Source organism: Punica granatum, chromosome 5 (genome assembly GCF_007655135.1).
Source record: "Punica granatum isolate Tunisia-2019 chromosome 5, ASM765513v2, whole genome shotgun sequence".
Lineage (NCBI taxonomy): Eukaryota > Viridiplantae > Streptophyta > Magnoliopsida > Myrtales > Lythraceae > Punica > Punica granatum.
Genome location: NC_045131.1, coordinates 10,672,820 through 10,690,356, shown reverse-complemented (window position 1 = coordinate 10,690,356; position 17,537 = coordinate 10,672,820). Strand labels below are relative to the sequence as shown.

The window sequence follows — 17,537 nt, the reverse complement described above, 5'->3', positions numbered from 1 at the left end:
AGTATCACACTGTACTGAATTTAGTAGCGTTTCGATTTATATCTTCATTTTAGAAAAAGACAGATAATGATGAGATTAGAGAGAGGAGGGAAGGAACAAACCGCCATAAGTGGGCAGAGAAGGAAGACAATATATATAACCATTAAATAAACATCAATAATATCAAGGGCAATAATCATAAATAATATTAAGAAATTTTAAATTCGATATACAATAAGTGAAAAATAAACATAAATATCACATGGTTCCCTAAATTCAAAAAAAAAAAAAAAAGTCATTCTTTTCGAGAGAGAGAGAGAAGAGAGAGAGAGAGTTGTTGTAGGTGTCCTTGACTCCCAATCAATCCTCATCTCTCTCTTTCTCTCTCTTCGGCCTGTCGTTTTCATTCGGCAAATTGGGACTGCGTCTGCTTTTGGAGGAAAAGCGTTGGTCTTTGTGTTTGTGGTGATTCAGATATGCACATTCCATCACCTCCCCGGCATAACCCCGTACCCTCCATATTAGTATACCCTTTGAGGAGGAGGAGGAATCGCCATTAAATGAATCTTCCCCTCATCTTATCTTCATCCGTACTCTGAGCCCTAATCTCTGTCTGTCGCAGTTTCAAGCTCTACTCCCTTCCCTGCTCATTGCCGGAGCTCTGTTCTGAGCTTGCAGGGCGGATAAAGAGAACCGTTTTGATCCATGTCGGTGCCAGGAGCTTGGCCTAATCAGTCCCGCAGCGCCCGATAGCATTTCCTACTGATTGCCCGCCTGATTTGGCTGCCGTAAAACCCTACTACAGATGGACACCCCGCCAGCGGAGGAGCTCCTTAAGAAGATCCAGGAGCTCGAAGCTGGCCAAGCTCAGCTCAAGCAGGAAATGTCGAGTCTCAGGCTGTCCGATCCCAGGCCCCACCACCACACCCGCCAGAGGTCCCACTCGATATCCCCCCAGCGGACGAGGCTGGCAGCGGCTGCTATCACGCGGCGGAGGAGCGGTGGAATCGAGACCCGGACGGCTTGGCGGCAGGGCTCGGCCTCGTTCTCCCACTCCTCGCCGCTGCAGAGAGAGAGCCGCAGCCTCGATCCTCCGAATGAGGAAGGCGGCGACGACGGTCCGTCGGCGACCAAGTTCACGGATAAGCAGTATTTGAATATCTTGGAGTGTATGGGACAATCTGTCCATATATTCGATCTCAGCGGTCGCATAATCTACTGGTGAGTCGGGTCGTTGCTTGCGTTTTCCAAATCACTGAACGTGTGGTCCTGTTTATTCACTGTTCAGCTCGTGATATCTCTTTGCCTTTGGTCCAACAGATATGCTTGTATTATTGTTTGTGGAAGTTATCGTACATAGGTTTGGTTGTGGGGACTTTTCATTACTGACAATGACAATGATGCGTAGATTGCCACCATGAAGTTGGGTTCCCTCCCCCCCCCCCCCCACCTTCTCCCTTTCTCGAGCATTTCAACTCTTATGAAACTGAAGTTGGGTTCAGCAGGTTTTGTTCCGGTTGTTACTCCTTTTCAGCCCTCTTGAGGTCATTCAGAATGCTAATTATGCAGGAACCGAACTGCTGAAAACCTATATGGTTACTCTGCTGCAGAAGCCCTTGGAAAGGATGCCATCGAACTTGTAGTCGATCCCCAGGACTTTGGTGTAGTTAACATGATTGTGAACCGTGTCATGATGGGGGAGCGCTGGACTGGACAGATCCCCGTCAAGAATAAGATGGGAGAAAGATTTTCAGCAGTTGCAACGAATACTCCATTTTACGATGACTATGATACTTTGGTCGGGATAATTTGTGTGTCGAGCGATTCAAGGCCTTTTCAGGAAAACAGGATTGCAGCCCCTGATTCAAGACAGATGGAAACAGATACAGGCCTTAGTCGACTCAAAAACACAGCTACAACCAAGCTCGGTCTCGATTCCCAGCAGCCTCTTCAAGCTGCAATTGCCTCTAAAATATCTAATTTGGTAAGTAAGTTCTTGCGATGTTCCGTAATTAGTTGTTTGATTTGGCTTTTCTTGAGGTTCATTGGACTCTTCCATACAGGCATTCAAGGTTAGCAACAAAGTGAAGTCAAAGATTCGGACGGCAGATAATAACACGGACCGTGAAAGTGAGGCTGGTGATGCTCCTCACTTGGATCATGGGTTTTCTGATGATCATAGGGATGATGCTGCTTCAAGTGGAGCTAGCACACCCAGGGGAGATGTACCTCCATCTTCTTTCGGTGCATACTCTCAATCGGATGAAAGGTCTCCAGGAAAACCCCAAAGAGATTCTGGTGACGAGAGTGATAAACTTGCACTTCACAAGTTACTTACATCAAAGGCAGAGGCATGGATTGGTAAACAGGGTTTAACCTGGCCATGGAAAGGAAATGACCGTGAGGCTGAGGCTAGAGCTGAACAATCTGACTTGCCTTTTTTGCATAATAGTCAAGAAAATGAGTCCATACAGCTGAGAAATTCCTCCGGTGCTAAATCAGAAAGTCATGCTGGTGAAGGTAACCGTTCTGGAAACAATGAAGCAACAGGTTCTTGGTCATCTGTTAATGTTAACAGCACGAGCAGCGCCAGTAGCTGTGGTAGCACTAGCAGCAGTGCCATTAATAAGGTGGACATGGAAACTGATTGCTTGGACTACGAGATTTTGTGGGAAGACTTGGCCATTGGAGAACAGATTGGGCAAGGTAACATTTTTTTTTTTAAAGATGTAAGTGAGATTTGCCTGTAGTAGTTTTTGAGCAGATTGATGAATTAATCTTCTTTTCTTGTGAATCATCTCTCTATTGGTTTGATGTCATCTGATAGAGGCAGGTGATTCCAGTCTTTTTTTTTTCTTTTTTCCTTCCCCGATTCAAAAGTCAGTCCAACTCTTTAGAATTTTTTATAATAGGTATGTGGAGCACTCAATAGTAAAAATGATGGGATATTATTATTTATTTATGCATTCTGTTGATAATCTTCTCATTTCCTCTTCCTCCTGTACCAGGTTCTTGTGGAACTGTCTATCATGCACTGTGGTATGGATCAGTATGTTCTTTTGCTCCTCCTTTAGATTTCCTTTGAGATGTGGTTTCTACATGCATGGATACTATAGGATTTGATATTAGTTCAATGTGCTTTATCTATTATGCGGTTATTATATTAGTATGCTTTTTTTTTTTGCCATCATTAGTATGCGGTTTTTATTTTGTCGTTTTTGAAATTTATTGCAGGATGTTGCAGTTAAAGTATTCTCCAAGCAAGAGTACTCTGAAGATGTGATCCATTCTTTTAGACAAGAGGTCTGTCTCTCTCGCTCTTTCTCTCTCTCTCTCATATACGCATGTGGTTCCTACTTCTTTTACCTAAAATGCATGTCTATTTTATTAAGATTTAGGTAAATCTGATATGACAATCTTCAAATAATTGGTGAAGGTCTCCCTCATGAAAAGACTTCGGCATCCCAATGTTTTGCTCTTTATGGGAGCAGTGACTTCTCCTCAACGACTCTGCATAGTGACGGAGTTCCTCCCACGGTTTGTCCTCAATCTTCCTTTTGTAGAAGTACATTTTAAGTTATCTGGCTAATGTTTCAAATCATTCTAACAATATAATGGGCATGAAGTTATCCTATTTTCTGATAAATTCCTCTTATTTTGTTGATGAAGTGGAAGTATGTTTCGCTTGCTACAGAGGAACATGGGCAAAATAGATTGGAGACGGCGTGTCCACATGGCTTTGGACATAGTGAGTTTAAATTTCTTGTTGTAAAGAGCTATTATGATCTCTTCTTCATTTCTTGCTTATCATTATATTTGCAATTTATGATTCTCAAACGCATTTGTAGGCAAGAGGCATGAATTATCTGCATCATTTCAACCCACCGATCATTCATCGTGATTTGAAGTCCTCAAATTTATTAGTGGACAGAAATTGGAATGTGAAGGTATACATGCCTATTTGACAGTTTGCTTGTCTGCACAAATTTCAGCTTCTTGGTTTTGCGAAAACATGGTTCTTTCACTCCATTCTTGAAGTTGATATTTATTGAATTTGTCCTGATCCCTTAGGTGGCTGATTTTGGTCTGTCACGTCTCAAACATGAAACTTTTCTCACAACCAAAACTGGAAAGGGAACGGTATGCTTATAGCATTGACATATTTGTTCTTGCGTATTTCCACACATCGACTCAATCTGATCACTTTTTTTCCGTACAGCCTCAATGGATGGCACCAGAAGTTCTTCGTCATGAGCCTTCGGATGAGAAGTATGTTCTGATCCTTCTGACCCTTGGGATTATTGAGAGGTGACCGACCCACTGACCAAATATGTTTTTCTGCTTGGATATTCCAGATCTGATGTATACAGCTTTGGAGTGATAATGTGGGAGCTTGCAACTGAGAAGATCCCTTGGGATAATCTCAACTCAATGCAGGTGAGTTCTTTTCCTATTGCATAGTGATAAACCATCTGCCTTTGAATATAGCAAGAAAAGTAGATGGTTTACATGCATGCATGTAACATATTCATATCTGATATGCAATGATGGGTTTTCCTTTGATGCTTGAAAATGCCTTGCCGCTAAAAGTATATTACACACTCTCCATGATCATTTGCCTGCTTAAAAAAACAAACAGATTTGATTAGCAAAGATCTTTTCAGGTGATTGGCGCAGTGGGGTTTATGAACCAGCGGCTTGACATCCCAAAAGACTTGGATCCTCGGTGGGCATCAATAATGGAGAGCTGCTGGCACAAGTAAATCCTTTCTAGCAATATTACCTTTTCCTTGTACGGTTGGAGCCAGTACTAGTTTCTTTTTAATGTAAATGATAATTTATTTTAGAGTTAGAACTTCTATGCTCCTTGCGTGCAATAACTATATGGGACTATGATCCATATATATAGGCACAGAGTCAAATGCATGGACTTGAAGTTTTAGACAACAAAAGGTCTCAAACCGAACAATAGAGGGAACTTATTCCATTCTTCTGCTGCTTAAAAGTTCGAGAATTCGGTCCATTATCCAGTTATTCATTACTTCTCACAAAGAGAAATCCCAAATATCTACATTCTTGAATAGGTTCCTTAAACCGACAAGTTTAAAATTAGAGGGATGGGGAACATATGTTATTGAAGTGATTTGGTTGGTTATAGAAACTATATCATTTCCGACTTTTTGAGTGGTGTTTCCTAATTTTGACTTTATGAAATCAGTGATCCTCAGAGCCGGCCAAGCTTCCAGGAACTGTTGGAAAAGCTCAAAGATCTCCAGAGACGGTATGCCTTACAGTTCCAAGCTGCCCGCTCTGCTGCTGCAGATGCTGCCCAAAGAGATCAGCCATAAAAACATCATGTGGCATAAGGCGCTTGGTACGGGTCTGATCTTTTCACCAGAGATTCTTAGGGAGCCATTACCCTTATGGTATCCTAGCAAGTCTTTGATTGCATTGGCGGGATCAGAATTTGGATTAAGCCATGACGAGTTCAGTCGTGGAGTTTGGAGGTTCTGGCCTATAGGTTCCTTTGGGCCAAATCAATCCCAGCCATTGATGACTAATGATTCGCGGTGATCGATGGTTGTGATTGACCCAGTATAGAGAAATTTCTCTTCTAGGCTGGGCATAAGTTGTAAAACTTTGGCTTGGAGCCACATTTTTAGTTCAACCGAGGGAAAAGCCGGAGTAAATGCTTGCCAATTCTGAGGGCAGCACCTGTTCCGATTGGGGAGAATCAGTCGAGTTTGTGGTGTTTGTTTATTCAATTTGAGTCGCAATGATATCGTGACAATTTGTTTTGAAGTGCTGCGTGCCATTGGCATGGAGCCTCTTCTTCGATTCAGTCCATTTGTGATTTCATATGTAGGAGGTGAGTGATTTTAGGAAGGACTCAGATAGAGAACTGTACAAAGATTGAAGTAATTGCTTCAGAGGTACATTACAGAAGTAAAACAGAGTTTGAATGGTCAACTTCTCTGCATTTCCTATGGAGTCTTCAGGTTTTTTTTTTTTGAAAACGAGGGTGTCTGTATTCATCCAACTAATCCCATGGTTTACCTAAACACCCTACAAGTTCACAGGACAGGTAAATCCGAACACCTTGCAAGTTCACAGGATAGGTAAATCCGACTATTGACAAGTAAATCCGAACACTGTGAACTTCACAGGACAGGTAAATCCGACCATAAACCGTGCAGGTAGCCCAATTGAATATTCTCCTGCATGGTGTCTGAAATATGATTTGAACTTGAAATTTCCCTTTGGCTGTCACACCCAACCCCATTAGGTTATGGAGTCTTCAGCTTTATTAACTCATATTGTTGATTTAGAAGACCTTTGGTCCGAATGCAAGGAAAAGATTCGCTCGACGATCTTGTGCAACTGATATGGGTTTCCCCAACGGGAGGCAGTGAGTGAGATTTCCTTTTAAGGCCATCCGGACTATTTCTTCACACAGCATTTCTCAGGTATGGCATCAATCAAAGAAGGAATCTCACATACAAGAATCGAGAAGAATCAAATGACATACAAGGCCTATGTTTTGCAAAGAAATGGAACTATATGCTACATCCTTCCAATCACCAGCACAGCCTGTGTATATTGCATTGACTCAAACCTCGAAATTATGCATGCCCATTTCAATTTGCGTAACGTACAGTAGAAGTATCTTCTCAGAAAACATTTGAAGAGTCAAGACACATGAAATTCCGATCACCACGGTGGCTTCTCACCGAAGCAAGAAACGAATGGCAGCAACAGCATCGCCTTTGTGCTCACGCAGCGTCCTCTCGGCAACCTTCTTATCCAACTGCCAACATAGAAGCACCGTTGTACAGTAAGCTTTTCGCCCAATATAATGAAATGTACTCACCAGAGTAACAATAAAGGCAGGTGCTTCAAGAGACGAACCTCGAGTTCATTGGCAATTATATCAACGTCACCTGCATCGATCTTAACAGCCGCCAGTTCTTTCTCCCTGTCAACAATTTACTTCATACTTAGCAAAAAACATTTTACTTCATTTATTGGTGGATATTGAGCATATGTACACATCATCTTGTCCGCACTGTGTAGAACAGGTGTATTATAATCGACGACTCGTGACATTGAGATTATTGGTGGTGCCAAGTATTGATATGCTGCATGCAGCAAATGATCTAGCTCATTGGTTCATGCATGCTGCACCGTTCTCATTTACAAGGATAAAAGCTTGGCACTGACAAGGATCACCACAATTTGGGATTCCAATCTATTCTGAAGAAAAATGAATCGAAACCTCCAAAGACAATGGATGAACACAGAACAAGAAAATCCTTAAAACGCTAATGGGCCTCAGCAAAATGGGATCAAATGCAGATGTTTCTTGAGCACCAATTCCATCAGCAATTGTGAAAACATACATACAGTTAATATCATATAAACTCAAACCGCCTTAAATTGCGATTCAGGCCAAGACACTTCCCATCATTGAACTCAAAGGACCCATTAAGTGTGACGCAATGTGAAGAGAATCGGTTATTCCATTCTCAAAGGTTTTGCATTTCCTTGTGCTGAATGTGGCGAAAAGGGTATGATGCTTTGAGAAAAATGAACAGCCCGGAAAGTTCTGTTAATACCTGAGTCTCATGGCATTGCGATCTGCTTCAGTTGACGCCGAGATCGACGCCATCGCCTGGAGAATTAACAGAGCGTAAGAAGAAAGCTACCGACACATCGAAAACCAAAACTTTCAACTTGCGGAAACAGCGTCACCAAGTAACACAGAATATCTAACACCAACAAATGCATCAAATTGTCAAAAATCCAACTTGACACCCTTCACTTCAGAACAATGAAGAACGCATAGCAAATGAGAAATGGGAGCTTGAAATGAATTGGATGAAGAAGTGAGACCTCTTGAACGCGGGTGGAGTCGAGCTGTCGGTCTTCCACCCGGTCGGTGAGCTTGTCGAAGGCCTTGCTCTGCTGCTGCATGTCCTTCGAGTCCACCACCCGGTCAGCCCCCGCTTCTTCGCCGCCCTCCATCGCCGCTGCCTGCTCTAGCTCCCCACCGGGAACAGTCAACCAAGCTTGGGAAGAAGAACCTCTGCAATTCTCGAGCTTCTGAGCTAAAGCCCTAAATTACGCTGCGTCGGCGTCACCGAGAGGAGAAACAGAGCGATGCCGAGGAAGATGGAACCTCTCTGGGCCTGAGAGGAGGCAAAGCCCAATAGGACTTCGAATGGGCTTTTATGGGCCGAAGTTTCGGCCCAACTCTATAATACATTTTGGGGCTTTGACCTTCTTTTCCATCTCAAGGCAGACGTGTCTCAGGAGTTGCAACATATCACAACGATATTATTACATGGTCTCAGTCTAATAAATTTATAACAACGAGATGCCTAATCATAACGGTTCACATGCTAAGTATATGGTTTTGATTGACATAAATCGTATAATATGTTCTCAAACTGAAGGGTCTCGAGCACATACGTTTTAGTATAACGGAGTTTCGATTTTTTTTTTGTTGGATCAACTGGGCAGCAGAGTTTAGGATCAATCTTCGAATGTGTTGGCCGATAGAACTCTTTCATTTGTTCTGAACACTTTTCTCCGAAAACATCCTCATCATGTGTTTCTTTCTTTTAGGCAAGTGCACGATTATTCATTGGCCGATCCAAGAAGACTATTTATGCCGGTACGTCATATAAGCATTTCATGGTAATAAGTTCCTGCAGCTTCTCAATCAAATTCGAATTCCGGACCTCAAGGAAATGAACAAGTTCGTTCGTTATGCGATTCAAACTTTATAGTATAATTATTCAAGGGAGAAGTGCAATGGAAGTCCTATAAGTTTGGGCTTTTTTCGACTTAAGTCTTATAAGTTTCAATTTAAATTTTTTGGTCCTATATGTTTGCTCCATAGCAAACTTTTAGTCCTATCCATTAATAACTTTTAGGGATCTACTGCCGTAGACTTCACAACGTCAAATATGTCATAGATGACTGTTAATTATCCACGTGGCAATTTTCTATTGGCTGAAAATTAAAATGTTAAAAATTTTAAAAAGAAATTCAGAAATTAGCATAAGAAGTCCACGTGGCAATTTTTTTATTTGAAAGTAGGATACGAAGTGCAAATGGCAAACAATAGTTAGATTGAAATTAATCAGAAGCAATCGAGAGTGCATTACATATATTTCTCAGATCTGATCTTCCTCGAAGCCTTTCGCCCGACTTCACACAACCTCTACTGCAAGTAGAGCCCTATGATCTTAATTGAAAGACCAGAAGCTAATAAAATCACCTAACTGTTTCATCCTTATTTCCTTGGAGACATCTAATACGTCAAGTAGTTATCTTTCAGTTACGCGCATCGCAGGTGGACGGACGGAACTATATATTTACAGCCATACGGGAAGCCATTCCTTGCCACTGATGAAATCGATGGACATGAAGTGGGCAGCCTCCTCCTCGGTTAGCTGTTTAACCCAGTGTGCTCTCTCCTTAGGATCGTATCCCGGTCCATGGCAGTCGAACTCCGCATGATATAAATTCCTGATAGATCGATCACCCGCAATATTTGTTGGAACTCGATGAAAATCTTGCAACCATATATACATGATAGAAGTATACAGTTCATAACAAATTCTGGAAGTCGTGATTCGGTTAAGATGAAAAAGAAGAGGTTGAGAGTCGGGTGGGCTTACTGGGTGCTCCCATCGTAGCTCCAATTAGTCCAGCCTTTCGGGACAATCGTCTTGGAGAGGTACGTCTTAGCAAAGATCACCCGGGAGTACGCACCTTTGGCACGCCCCAAGTAGACGTCCCCAACCCCGTACACCTTCCCCTTCACAAACACGAACCCGCTGTTCTCGCTCTCGCTCTCCCTGTTGTGGGCTGTAATGGAGCCGTGTATCGTCAGCCTCTTGTCGTCTATAACGAATATTTCACAGCTCTGCAACAACACCCATAATAACCGCATATTAGACTATCCGCGAGAGAGCTGTGCATGGCAAGATGGGGACGGGAGCTACTTACATGGAAAATGGATCGGCCTCTGCCGAAGATAAAGTCGATCGAGCCCTGGATGTAGCAGTTATCGTAGTAATGCCTTCCCTTGTAATCGAATAGAGTATTGTGAGTGCTGTAGAATGCACAGTGGTAGAAGGCAGCCTTGTCCGCTGCCACAAATGCCGCCACCGACTGGTTCTGCGAGGTGTAGGCTACCCCCGTCGGAGCATCATTCTGCATTTTCCACAATTCAAGAATAAGTCAAAAAAATATTCGAATGTAAAACTTATAACAGATCATTTGTTTTCATTTTTGTTCGTTAGGGTTTTCCATTTCTGCCTCGATTGAGTGACATAGCATCCCATAGATGAGAGCTAACATTCTATGGCATTAGCAAAATCTAGTTTAGGTTCGACGCATTCCAGTCAGATGAAACGATAAGAGAGATGAATGTACTGTTTCCTTCGAATCGTTGAGGATCCCAACAATGCGACCTTATTACGTGAAGAACGAAAAAAGAAAAAGAGGACGGACAAACCTTGAAGCTGATACCGAAGGCAACAAAATTCTTGGCTTCGACCTTGAAGGTGGCAGACTCGACATTGTCTTGGGAGCTCTGGTTCCAGACAATGATCGATCTACCCTTCCCGTTCCCTCTCATGAAGATGTAGGGCTTGTCCTTCGGTATGTGAACCTTCTCCCGGTAAACTCCCTTCCTGACATGGATGATGATCCACTGGTTGTTCCCTTTAGGGACGGAATCGATTGCAGCCTGCACGGACTTGAAGTCCCCCTTGCCATTTACATCGACCTTGATAGTCCTGTTGGTGCCGATCTTCTGGGTCAGTAACGGGGAATCGATCACCGTCTGTGCAGACAGGCCGTGGACCGAGCTCGCGGCATAGATGAGGGTGACAGAAATGACCGCGAGGGCAATGTGGATTGCCCTTACGACCGAAGGCTCAGAAGAAGCAGAGAAGATCATGTCCTCTATTTTTTTTTTCCTATCTGAGGATTTTTTGTTCACTTTTTTTTTTTGTGGTTTCCCCAGCAGCTTGGGGAGAATGGTGTTGGGGTTGAGAAGATGAAATATTGGAATAGGGTCAGGTAAGTTGGTTAAGTAAGAGAGGTTTCACTATTTTGAAGGGCCTAATTTAATTGGGTTCTTTGTTTTGTGTGGTTTTCTTTTCATGCAGTTTTGCCTTTCAGTTGCAAGCAACAATAAAGGGGTTTCAAAAACAAGAAATTTGCTATTATTAAGGATTTTGCTGCTTATTTTTGTCCATTCAAATTTGGGAAATAAGGTTTTTAGGTTTTTCATTTTCTCTAGAGAATTGGACCTTATAATGTCACTACACGATATTGTCTCATATACATTGAATCATACATGAAAATGTTAGCTAGGATGAAAAAACTCTCACCATATATAAATTTAGCACTTGATTAAGAGTTGGAATTTGCCGCTCTCTGAGCTTTTGAAATAAAAAATGACTCCTCAAGCTATTACCTTTAACAGATATCTCTTACCATGAGTGTCTCCCCACACTGATGGTTGACCAGTCCCCAATATTATTTAACTTTTCCCCAACGAAATATGCAATATTTTCTTTTTATCTTCTTTTTTGGGGCTCAGCATTGATTGTTCATCGAGATATTTTGATATACTATACTTCCGGTTCCCTTAACTTGTACGCTAAAAATCATACAATCTGAACCGCCCACGATGGCAATACACTTCAAGAAATGCAGTTAACGGCAAAAAGAATGTCAGTATTAAGCCAGCTACCGAACCTCAGACCTAGTGGACCGACAAAAAGTCGTCCCTATGGAGATAGGCCCACTAAATTTCCTTAACCTATATGTTGAGACATATTGTTCCATATCATCTTGGCGTCATTGGCATGCACAATTGTTCCTTGTAAGCTCTTATCGAGCTAGTTGAAAATCCATGAGCAGATCATCGAGTTGCTGATCTTCCACAACCGGTACTCTGGACTCATCGGGTCAGGTTGCTTCAATGATCCATCGATAAATCCAGTCTTTTTCCTAGCCTCGAGTGCTCTAACCGTGGCCTTTGTCCAGGTCTAGTAGTTATGTCCATTGAGAATCACAAGGATGAGAACTGCGTCCGAATTATCTGAGTGACTCACGAAATATGATGAAGTCACGTCTATTGACTTCTTATCTGCCATGGCTCTATTCTCTTGTTTCTCCTTCTTAATGCTCTCATACCATATTAAGTTCGACAGGAGGTCAAACTAGGGCAGAGGAACAACTGATAAAAGAGTCAAACCTCTGTATTATTCCCCTCAGCTTTCTGTTCAAGTCAGTATGCATATATATACACTCTTCCTTTCATGTACGAGGAAGAAGAACACTAAGGAAAGGTAGAACAAAAGATGAAATGGAATGATCTAGAATAAAGAGAACTTGGAAAGAGAATCTCGTCGAAATCTTTACTAAACTAGATGAATCTTCATCACTATACGAAGTTTTAAACTAATTACCGAGACCAAATGATCTGTTTCAAAATCATCAATTGGCTCCAAACACATCCATGGAAAACAGGGACAAACCTTGATTTTATGTTAGTGGACCTACGATATCTCGGGTGATAAGAGAGTCCTACACTCCTACAATGATACTAGTTGCGGCAAAATCTAACTTCAAGATTGCACCAAAACCAGTTCGAAACGTACATATATCATTGGATGATTGCGAACTAATTCTGTAAACGTCACATTTTCCTGAAGCTCATAGTCATTTCTGTGCCTCGCCGCGGCCCCAGAAAGAAAGGCGCAGTGCAATTTGCCCGAGGAAATTTGCCCATCCGGGCAATGCATGATGGAGACTGTTGACAATATTCATCACCCATCACTTAGCGCATAGTGCATTCCAACTGAGAACCTAAAAAGGTTTCACTATTTAAACTGGGAATCCATTCCACTTTATTTTCTTGACCGGCCATCGCAATGATACCCTTTTTGGATAGATCTGATCACGAAATATCTCCAGCCACTCATTTTTCGAACTTGTAAAGTGTTTTTTTGTGAGTTTCGGGTCTCTTCATAGCAAATTAGAATTCGTGTAGTGTGACCATAGAATTTGCTAATTGCATTGCGTCACATCTCCTAATTAGTGCGATGATATTTTTTTATTAATATTTCATTAAAATTATATAACTTGGTGGAGCAATATGTAGCGCGATGCATGAGAGGATTTAGATGACCAAACCACTAAATATCAATCGGCACCACTAAATAATGCAAATAATGGATAAATCAACATCTTTAATCGACCACCCACATACAAAGATGACTAAACCATAGCCATTTCCATTAACGTATTCGATGCATATACATAGATATTTATTGAGGGTGATGCTTAATGAAAAGGAAAATATGCCTAAGAATCCTTGATTCATGTATGTATATACTCTTTTTTTTTTTCTTTTTGACAAGTATTTAAGCTGAACCCCTGATTCATTTATGTAATTTAAAGTGACAATTGAATCTTTCAATATCAGGATAGTTACGGTATTTACGTATAGTACTGCTAAAATACAGCAGCATTGACTTAGCTACTCTCGGAATTTCTGTTTAACGTCATAGATATCTCTTATCCTCTTCATACCGAGAGATAGTTAACACTTATTTTTAAATAATTTATATATACATATATAATTATTATTTTGTTAGGTTATTTTTTGTCCTTCTATTTTAAGTTTTTTTGAAAAAGAAAAATTAGCAAGTGGTGACGGCAACAGCAGATAATTGCTCAAATCTGAGATCCGGGTGGGCCCGGTCCAATCCGTACCTCACCCATCTCCTTCCTCGGGAAACGCCCCAACAGAAAAATCATTCCTTCCGAAACATCCCATTTGTTAATTCTCTGCCGCAAACAAACAAACTGATAGAGCAGCCGTCAGCTATGGAGTCGGACAGTGCCACTGCGAGCAGCTCCGACGACGTCAATGGCCCCGCCGCCACCCCAACCTTCACCCCCACCATCAGTGAGATCGAGGAGGAGATGGACTCATTCCAGCGCTTCGACGTCGTCTCCGACCAGGAGACCGACCACTTCTACGACAGCTGCCAGGCCGGCATCAAGCTCGCCGACTCCTCCCCTGCCCAGAAGAAGATCATGCAGGATTGGAAGATCCTCGATAAGAACCTCCCCTCCTCCATCTACGTCCGCGTCTACGAGAACCGGATCGACCTCATGCGCGCCGCCATCGTCGGCGCCGCCGGCACCCCTTACCACGACGGCCTCTTCTTCTTCGACGTCTGCTTCCCGCCCGACTACCCCGGCAGGCCGCCCCTCGTCCACTACAGGTCATTCGGCGTCCGGATCAACCCCAACCTCTACGTGAACGGAAGGGTCTGCCTCAGCCTGCTCAACACTTGGACGGGCAAGAAGAGCGAGCGCTGGAACCCCAACGAGTCCACTGTCCTCCAGGTGATTGAATCATTGATTTCATCGATTCATTCATTCATCCCCGAGTTCTCTCCATTTTTGTTGGGCATTTCTTGATTGATCATCAATCCCATTGCTTGAAATCGATCTCGAGCGTTCGGGGTTAACAGCTATAGATTCATTCGGGATGAGCCGTAAAGGTGGAACCTTTCGTGTTCTTCGTCACTGTCTGTCCGTACAGTCATTGAGCTTCGCTCTGTTTTTTCTGTTCGTGAACATGTATGTTCAGGTTCTGCTCTCAATACAAGCGCTGGTCCTCAACGAGAAGCCGTACTTCAACGAGCCGGGTCTCGGGATGATCCCCGGCCGGGGGTTCTGGGAGAAGAAATCCTCTGCTTACACCGAGGATGTCTTCATCCTGTCTTGCAAGACGATGATCTGGCTGCTGCGCAGGCCGCCGATGGGGTTCGAGGCCTTTGTGGCAGCACATTTCCGTGAGCGGGCCCGCACCATCCTATCTGCCTGCCAGGCCTATGCCTCGGGCCTGGCCAGGGTCGGGTACTACAGCGTGGCTGCAGGAACACCGGACCGAGCGTCTGAGGCTTCGATGCGGTTCAAAGCATCGATGAGGGAGCTTTACCCAGTCCTGCTGTTGACCTTCCGGAGGGAGGGCGCCTCCGTCGGGGACTTCAGTGAACGGATAGAGGGTAACGAAGATATGCCGGCGGATGGTGTGGCAGCGGGGAAGAAGAAGAAACTCGGGGTTGCGGATAAGATATTCAGGAAGCTGGGGAAGTTGTTGGGGCTGAAGAAGAGGATGAAGAAGAAGAAGAACAGTGAAAATGGTGGCAGGAGGAAAGGGGAGTTCTACAGCAGCACCCAAGTGATCCCCAATCCTCCCGAGCTTATCACGGTCGGAGTTTAGTCGGATTTTGATTAGGAAGCCAGATTCGATTATTTCACACTTCTTGTTTATTCGAGTTTCGGTTCTTTTTTATAGTCTAGGGCTCATTGATCATCTGCAGATAGGATCAAAATGGGTGATTCGGACGGGGAACTCACACGGATTAGGAGGAAGATTAGAAACAGGACAACTGAGTTATCAATGCTGGATTAAGGATTCGGTTTTAACTATCAATGAAGCAGGCCTTTGGCGGTTTCGATATTTCGCCTTTACTTTCTTTGTTGATGATTCTCCTTCTCCTTCCCCTTTGATGACCAAATCCTTTCACTTGCTCATAATACGCATCGAATACTCATCGATAATTACTCATTGAATGCTCATCGAAATATGTACGGCCTTGTTTGGATTGTAAATTAAAAAATTTTAACTTTAACTCGATACACTAAATAATAAAAATACACATTTCTTAAATAAAAAATTTTAACTTTAACTTTAACTCAACACACTAGTCAATAAAAATACACGTTTCCCAAGTCAAATTTATAATCTAATATCATTTGTCCTTTTCCACAATCAAAATCAAAGTTATTTCAACTCTGAAACCAAACTCACCGATAAATTCATTCAAAGCAGTGCTTACCGGGAAGAACGTTCCCTATTTACGAATGTACATCTGTATGCCGACTATTATCAGATTGTATGTATAAAGTTGATCTTCGCATTTCATAAAGTCGATCTTTGCCGCGCGCTGGCACCTCGTCGGCCCACATTTGTGGTTGCAAATTTCAAGCGTATAACTACTTCTTTGGTCATTGGGCAATCATGACATCGTCACCCCTACAAAGAGAGAAGGTCGCTGCACTTTCGGTGGTGGAGTTGGCCATTTATACGTCTCTGCTTGCTTCTGTACATGTTGCACTCCGTTACGTCTTAAACCGCAGAAAGATGATGAGGTGTGGCCGTACAGTGATGTCTTCTTTCTTGCGAAAATTCCTCTCACCTTCGGGTCCAAGATCAAAAGTTTGATTTTTGGAAATTGAACTTTAATCCCTTGAGTTTAGTACAAGTTGCAATTTGCCCCTCGAATTTCGAATCAGCGTTCGGCTTTAATCCATGCTATTGCTATCTTCGAAAAGCTGTCGCTATGAGCTTACACTCCGTATGTTTCAAAGGAAAAATGGACAGGGTTTTGGTCCTTGTACTTTTAGATTTCATGCAATTTAATTCTTTAGAATTCCACTTAAATGTCTCGTGGTTATAGTCAAGCCAACAATACATGAAATGGATTGGAAATATAAAAATTTAAAAAAAAGAAAGAAAAATACTAATATAATATTTGTATGGTGCATTATTGCGAATATAAAATTCGATTTTTAGTTAAAAATATTATTTTGAGAAAATTTTAGCTTTAGAGAGTCTCTCTCTCTCTCTCTTTGCTTTAAAGGTATTCATTCATCAGTGGAAAGGATCAGAATACATCAAGGCTTGCAAACATCTCCATCTCTAATAAAAACAGACCTGAGGAGGTCAGAAATGTTAACCGGCCCAAAATGATCGGACGCAATTATTAAATTTTTATTGGACTTATACGAACTTGGACATTTATTCACTTAAAAGCTCAAGCTTATAAGTATTGATACCCAAATCTCATATAAATTCATAGTTATTCTTTCATTTTTTCCATGTGGAATTTTATAATTCCCAATACCCTCCCTCACGTGCAACATGGGTCTATTTCTGCCTAACCGTTATCACGCGCCCTTAAACACCCGCCCTTAACAATTGATATTGAGCCGGGCTCATCTTCCGTGCTCGGACGAGAGTGGATTAATATGAGGCGCTCTTTTGGCTGCTCTCGATATTAGGTCGGTGTAGTGTAAGCCCGCATGAGCACTGGAAAGCGTAACCCGCTTTGGTACCATATTGATAATCCATTGGGCTCATATGGACCTAGGCTTATATCCACTTAAAAACTCAAGTTGATAAGTTGTGAGATCCAATCTCATATAAACCATTATATTTTCTTTTATGCTTTTGATGTGGGATTAACTTTTCCCAATTGACTTTTATATTCCTAACACCCGGCCTCACATGACACCATGTGGTTTTTCTCACGATTTGCCTACACTTACCACGTGAACCTTAACCGTTCGCCTTCAACAACTTACTTCGAGTCGGTCTTTCCTTTCTTTTGGACTCGGGCCTTAACTACCTCGAGGTGGCCTTCTTCTTCCACAGTCGGGCG

General features: G+C 42.4%; 4 protein-coding genes across 4 annotated transcripts; 2 read left to right on the top strand and 2 right to left on the bottom strand.

Annotated features, from left to right (window-relative positions):
- The first annotated feature begins 324 nt into the window (after window positions 1–324).
- LOC116207653 (kinase suppressor of Ras 2-like) lies at window positions 325–5,959 on the top strand. The gene is made up of 13 exons (XM_031540698.1): window positions 325–1,200; window positions 1,549–1,963; window positions 2,043–2,685; window positions 2,988–3,028; window positions 3,214–3,282; window positions 3,416–3,516; window positions 3,649–3,727; window positions 3,828–3,926; window positions 4,051–4,119; window positions 4,199–4,248; window positions 4,335–4,416; window positions 4,644–4,738; window positions 5,198–5,959. Exons 1-13 carry the CDS (start codon window positions 785–787, stop codon window positions 5,325–5,327), a joined length of 2,289 nt encoding a protein of 762 aa, XP_031396558.1. The 5' UTR covers window positions 325–784; the 3' UTR covers window positions 5,328–5,959.
- Window positions 5,960–6,449: 490 nt separating this feature from the next.
- Window positions 6,450–8,128, bottom strand: LOC116207654 (huntingtin-interacting protein K). Its single transcript, XM_031540699.1, has 4 exons — window positions 7,873–8,128; window positions 7,596–7,651; window positions 6,889–6,955; window positions 6,450–6,787 (listed from the first exon to the last, which is right to left on the bottom strand). The coding sequence occupies exons 1-4, from the start codon at window positions 8,002–8,004 to the stop codon at window positions 6,707–6,709; spliced, it is 336 nt and encodes a 111-aa protein (XP_031396559.1). The 5' UTR covers window positions 8,005–8,128; the 3' UTR covers window positions 6,450–6,706.
- A 971-nt stretch (window positions 8,129–9,099) lies between these two features.
- LOC116207398 (probable pectinesterase 67) lies at window positions 9,100–11,105 on the bottom strand. Its single transcript, XM_031540312.1, has 4 exons — window positions 10,511–11,105; window positions 10,000–10,206; window positions 9,669–9,916; window positions 9,100–9,516 (listed from the first exon to the last, which is right to left on the bottom strand). The coding sequence occupies exons 1-4, from the start codon at window positions 10,955–10,957 to the stop codon at window positions 9,363–9,365; spliced, it is 1,056 nt and encodes a 351-aa protein (XP_031396172.1). The 5' UTR covers window positions 10,958–11,105; the 3' UTR covers window positions 9,100–9,362.
- Window positions 11,106–13,666: 2,561 nt separating this feature from the next.
- Window positions 13,667–15,564, top strand: LOC116209643 (putative ubiquitin-conjugating enzyme E2 38). The gene is made up of 2 exons (XM_031543352.1): window positions 13,667–14,430; window positions 14,678–15,564. The coding sequence occupies exons 1-2, from the start codon at window positions 13,903–13,905 to the stop codon at window positions 15,311–15,313; spliced, it is 1,164 nt and encodes a 387-aa protein (XP_031399212.1). The 5' UTR covers window positions 13,667–13,902; the 3' UTR covers window positions 15,314–15,564.
- The last annotated feature ends 1,973 nt before the right edge of the window (window positions 15,565–17,537 follow it).

What these genes read in the sequence shown, in the direction of transcription:
- LOC116207654 (XM_031540699.1), bottom strand. Translation starts at nt 8,004, where the DNA reads ATGGAGGGCGGCGAAGAAGCGGGGGCTGACCGGGTGGTGGACTCGAAG. An exon ending in ACTCCACCCGCGTTCAAGAG is followed by an intron (nt 7,652 to 7,872) that starts GTCTCACTTCTT and finishes TTAATTCTCCAG; the next exon opens with GCGATGGCGTCGATCTCGGC. An exon ending in TAATTGCCAATGAACTCGAG is followed by an intron (nt 6,788 to 6,888) that starts GTTCGTCTCTTG and finishes CTATGTTGGCAG; the next exon opens with TTGGATAAGAAGGTTGCCGA.
- LOC116209643 (XM_031543352.1), top strand. Translation starts at nt 13,903, where the DNA reads ATGGAGTCGGACAGTGCCACTGCGAGCAGCTCCGACGACGTCAATGGC. An exon ending in ACGAGTCCACTGTCCTCCAG is followed by an intron (nt 14,431 to 14,677) that starts GTGATTGAATCA and finishes ATGTATGTTCAG; the next exon opens with GTTCTGCTCTCAATACAAGC.
- LOC116207653 (XM_031540698.1), top strand. Translation starts at nt 785, where the DNA reads ATGGACACCCCGCCAGCGGAGGAGCTCCTTAAGAAGATCCAGGAGCTC. An exon ending in CCTCTAAAATATCTAATTTG is followed by an intron (nt 1,964 to 2,042) that starts GTAAGTAAGTTC and finishes TCTTCCATACAG; the next exon opens with GCATTCAAGGTTAGCAACAA. An exon ending in ATAATCTCAACTCAATGCAG is followed by an intron (nt 4,417 to 4,643) that starts GTGAGTTCTTTT and finishes AGATCTTTTCAG; the next exon opens with GTGATTGGCGCAGTGGGGTT.
- LOC116207398 (XM_031540312.1), bottom strand. Translation starts at nt 10,957, where the DNA reads ATGATCTTCTCTGCTTCTTCTGAGCCTTCGGTCGTAAGGGCAATCCAC. An exon ending in CCTTCGGTATCAGCTTCAAG is followed by an intron (nt 10,207 to 10,510) that starts GTTTGTCCGTCC and finishes TGGAAAATGCAG; the next exon opens with AATGATGCTCCGACGGGGGT. An exon ending in AGCTACGATGGGAGCACCCA is followed by an intron (nt 9,517 to 9,668) that starts GTAAGCCCACCC and finishes TCGATCTATCAG; the next exon opens with GAATTTATATCATGCGGAGT.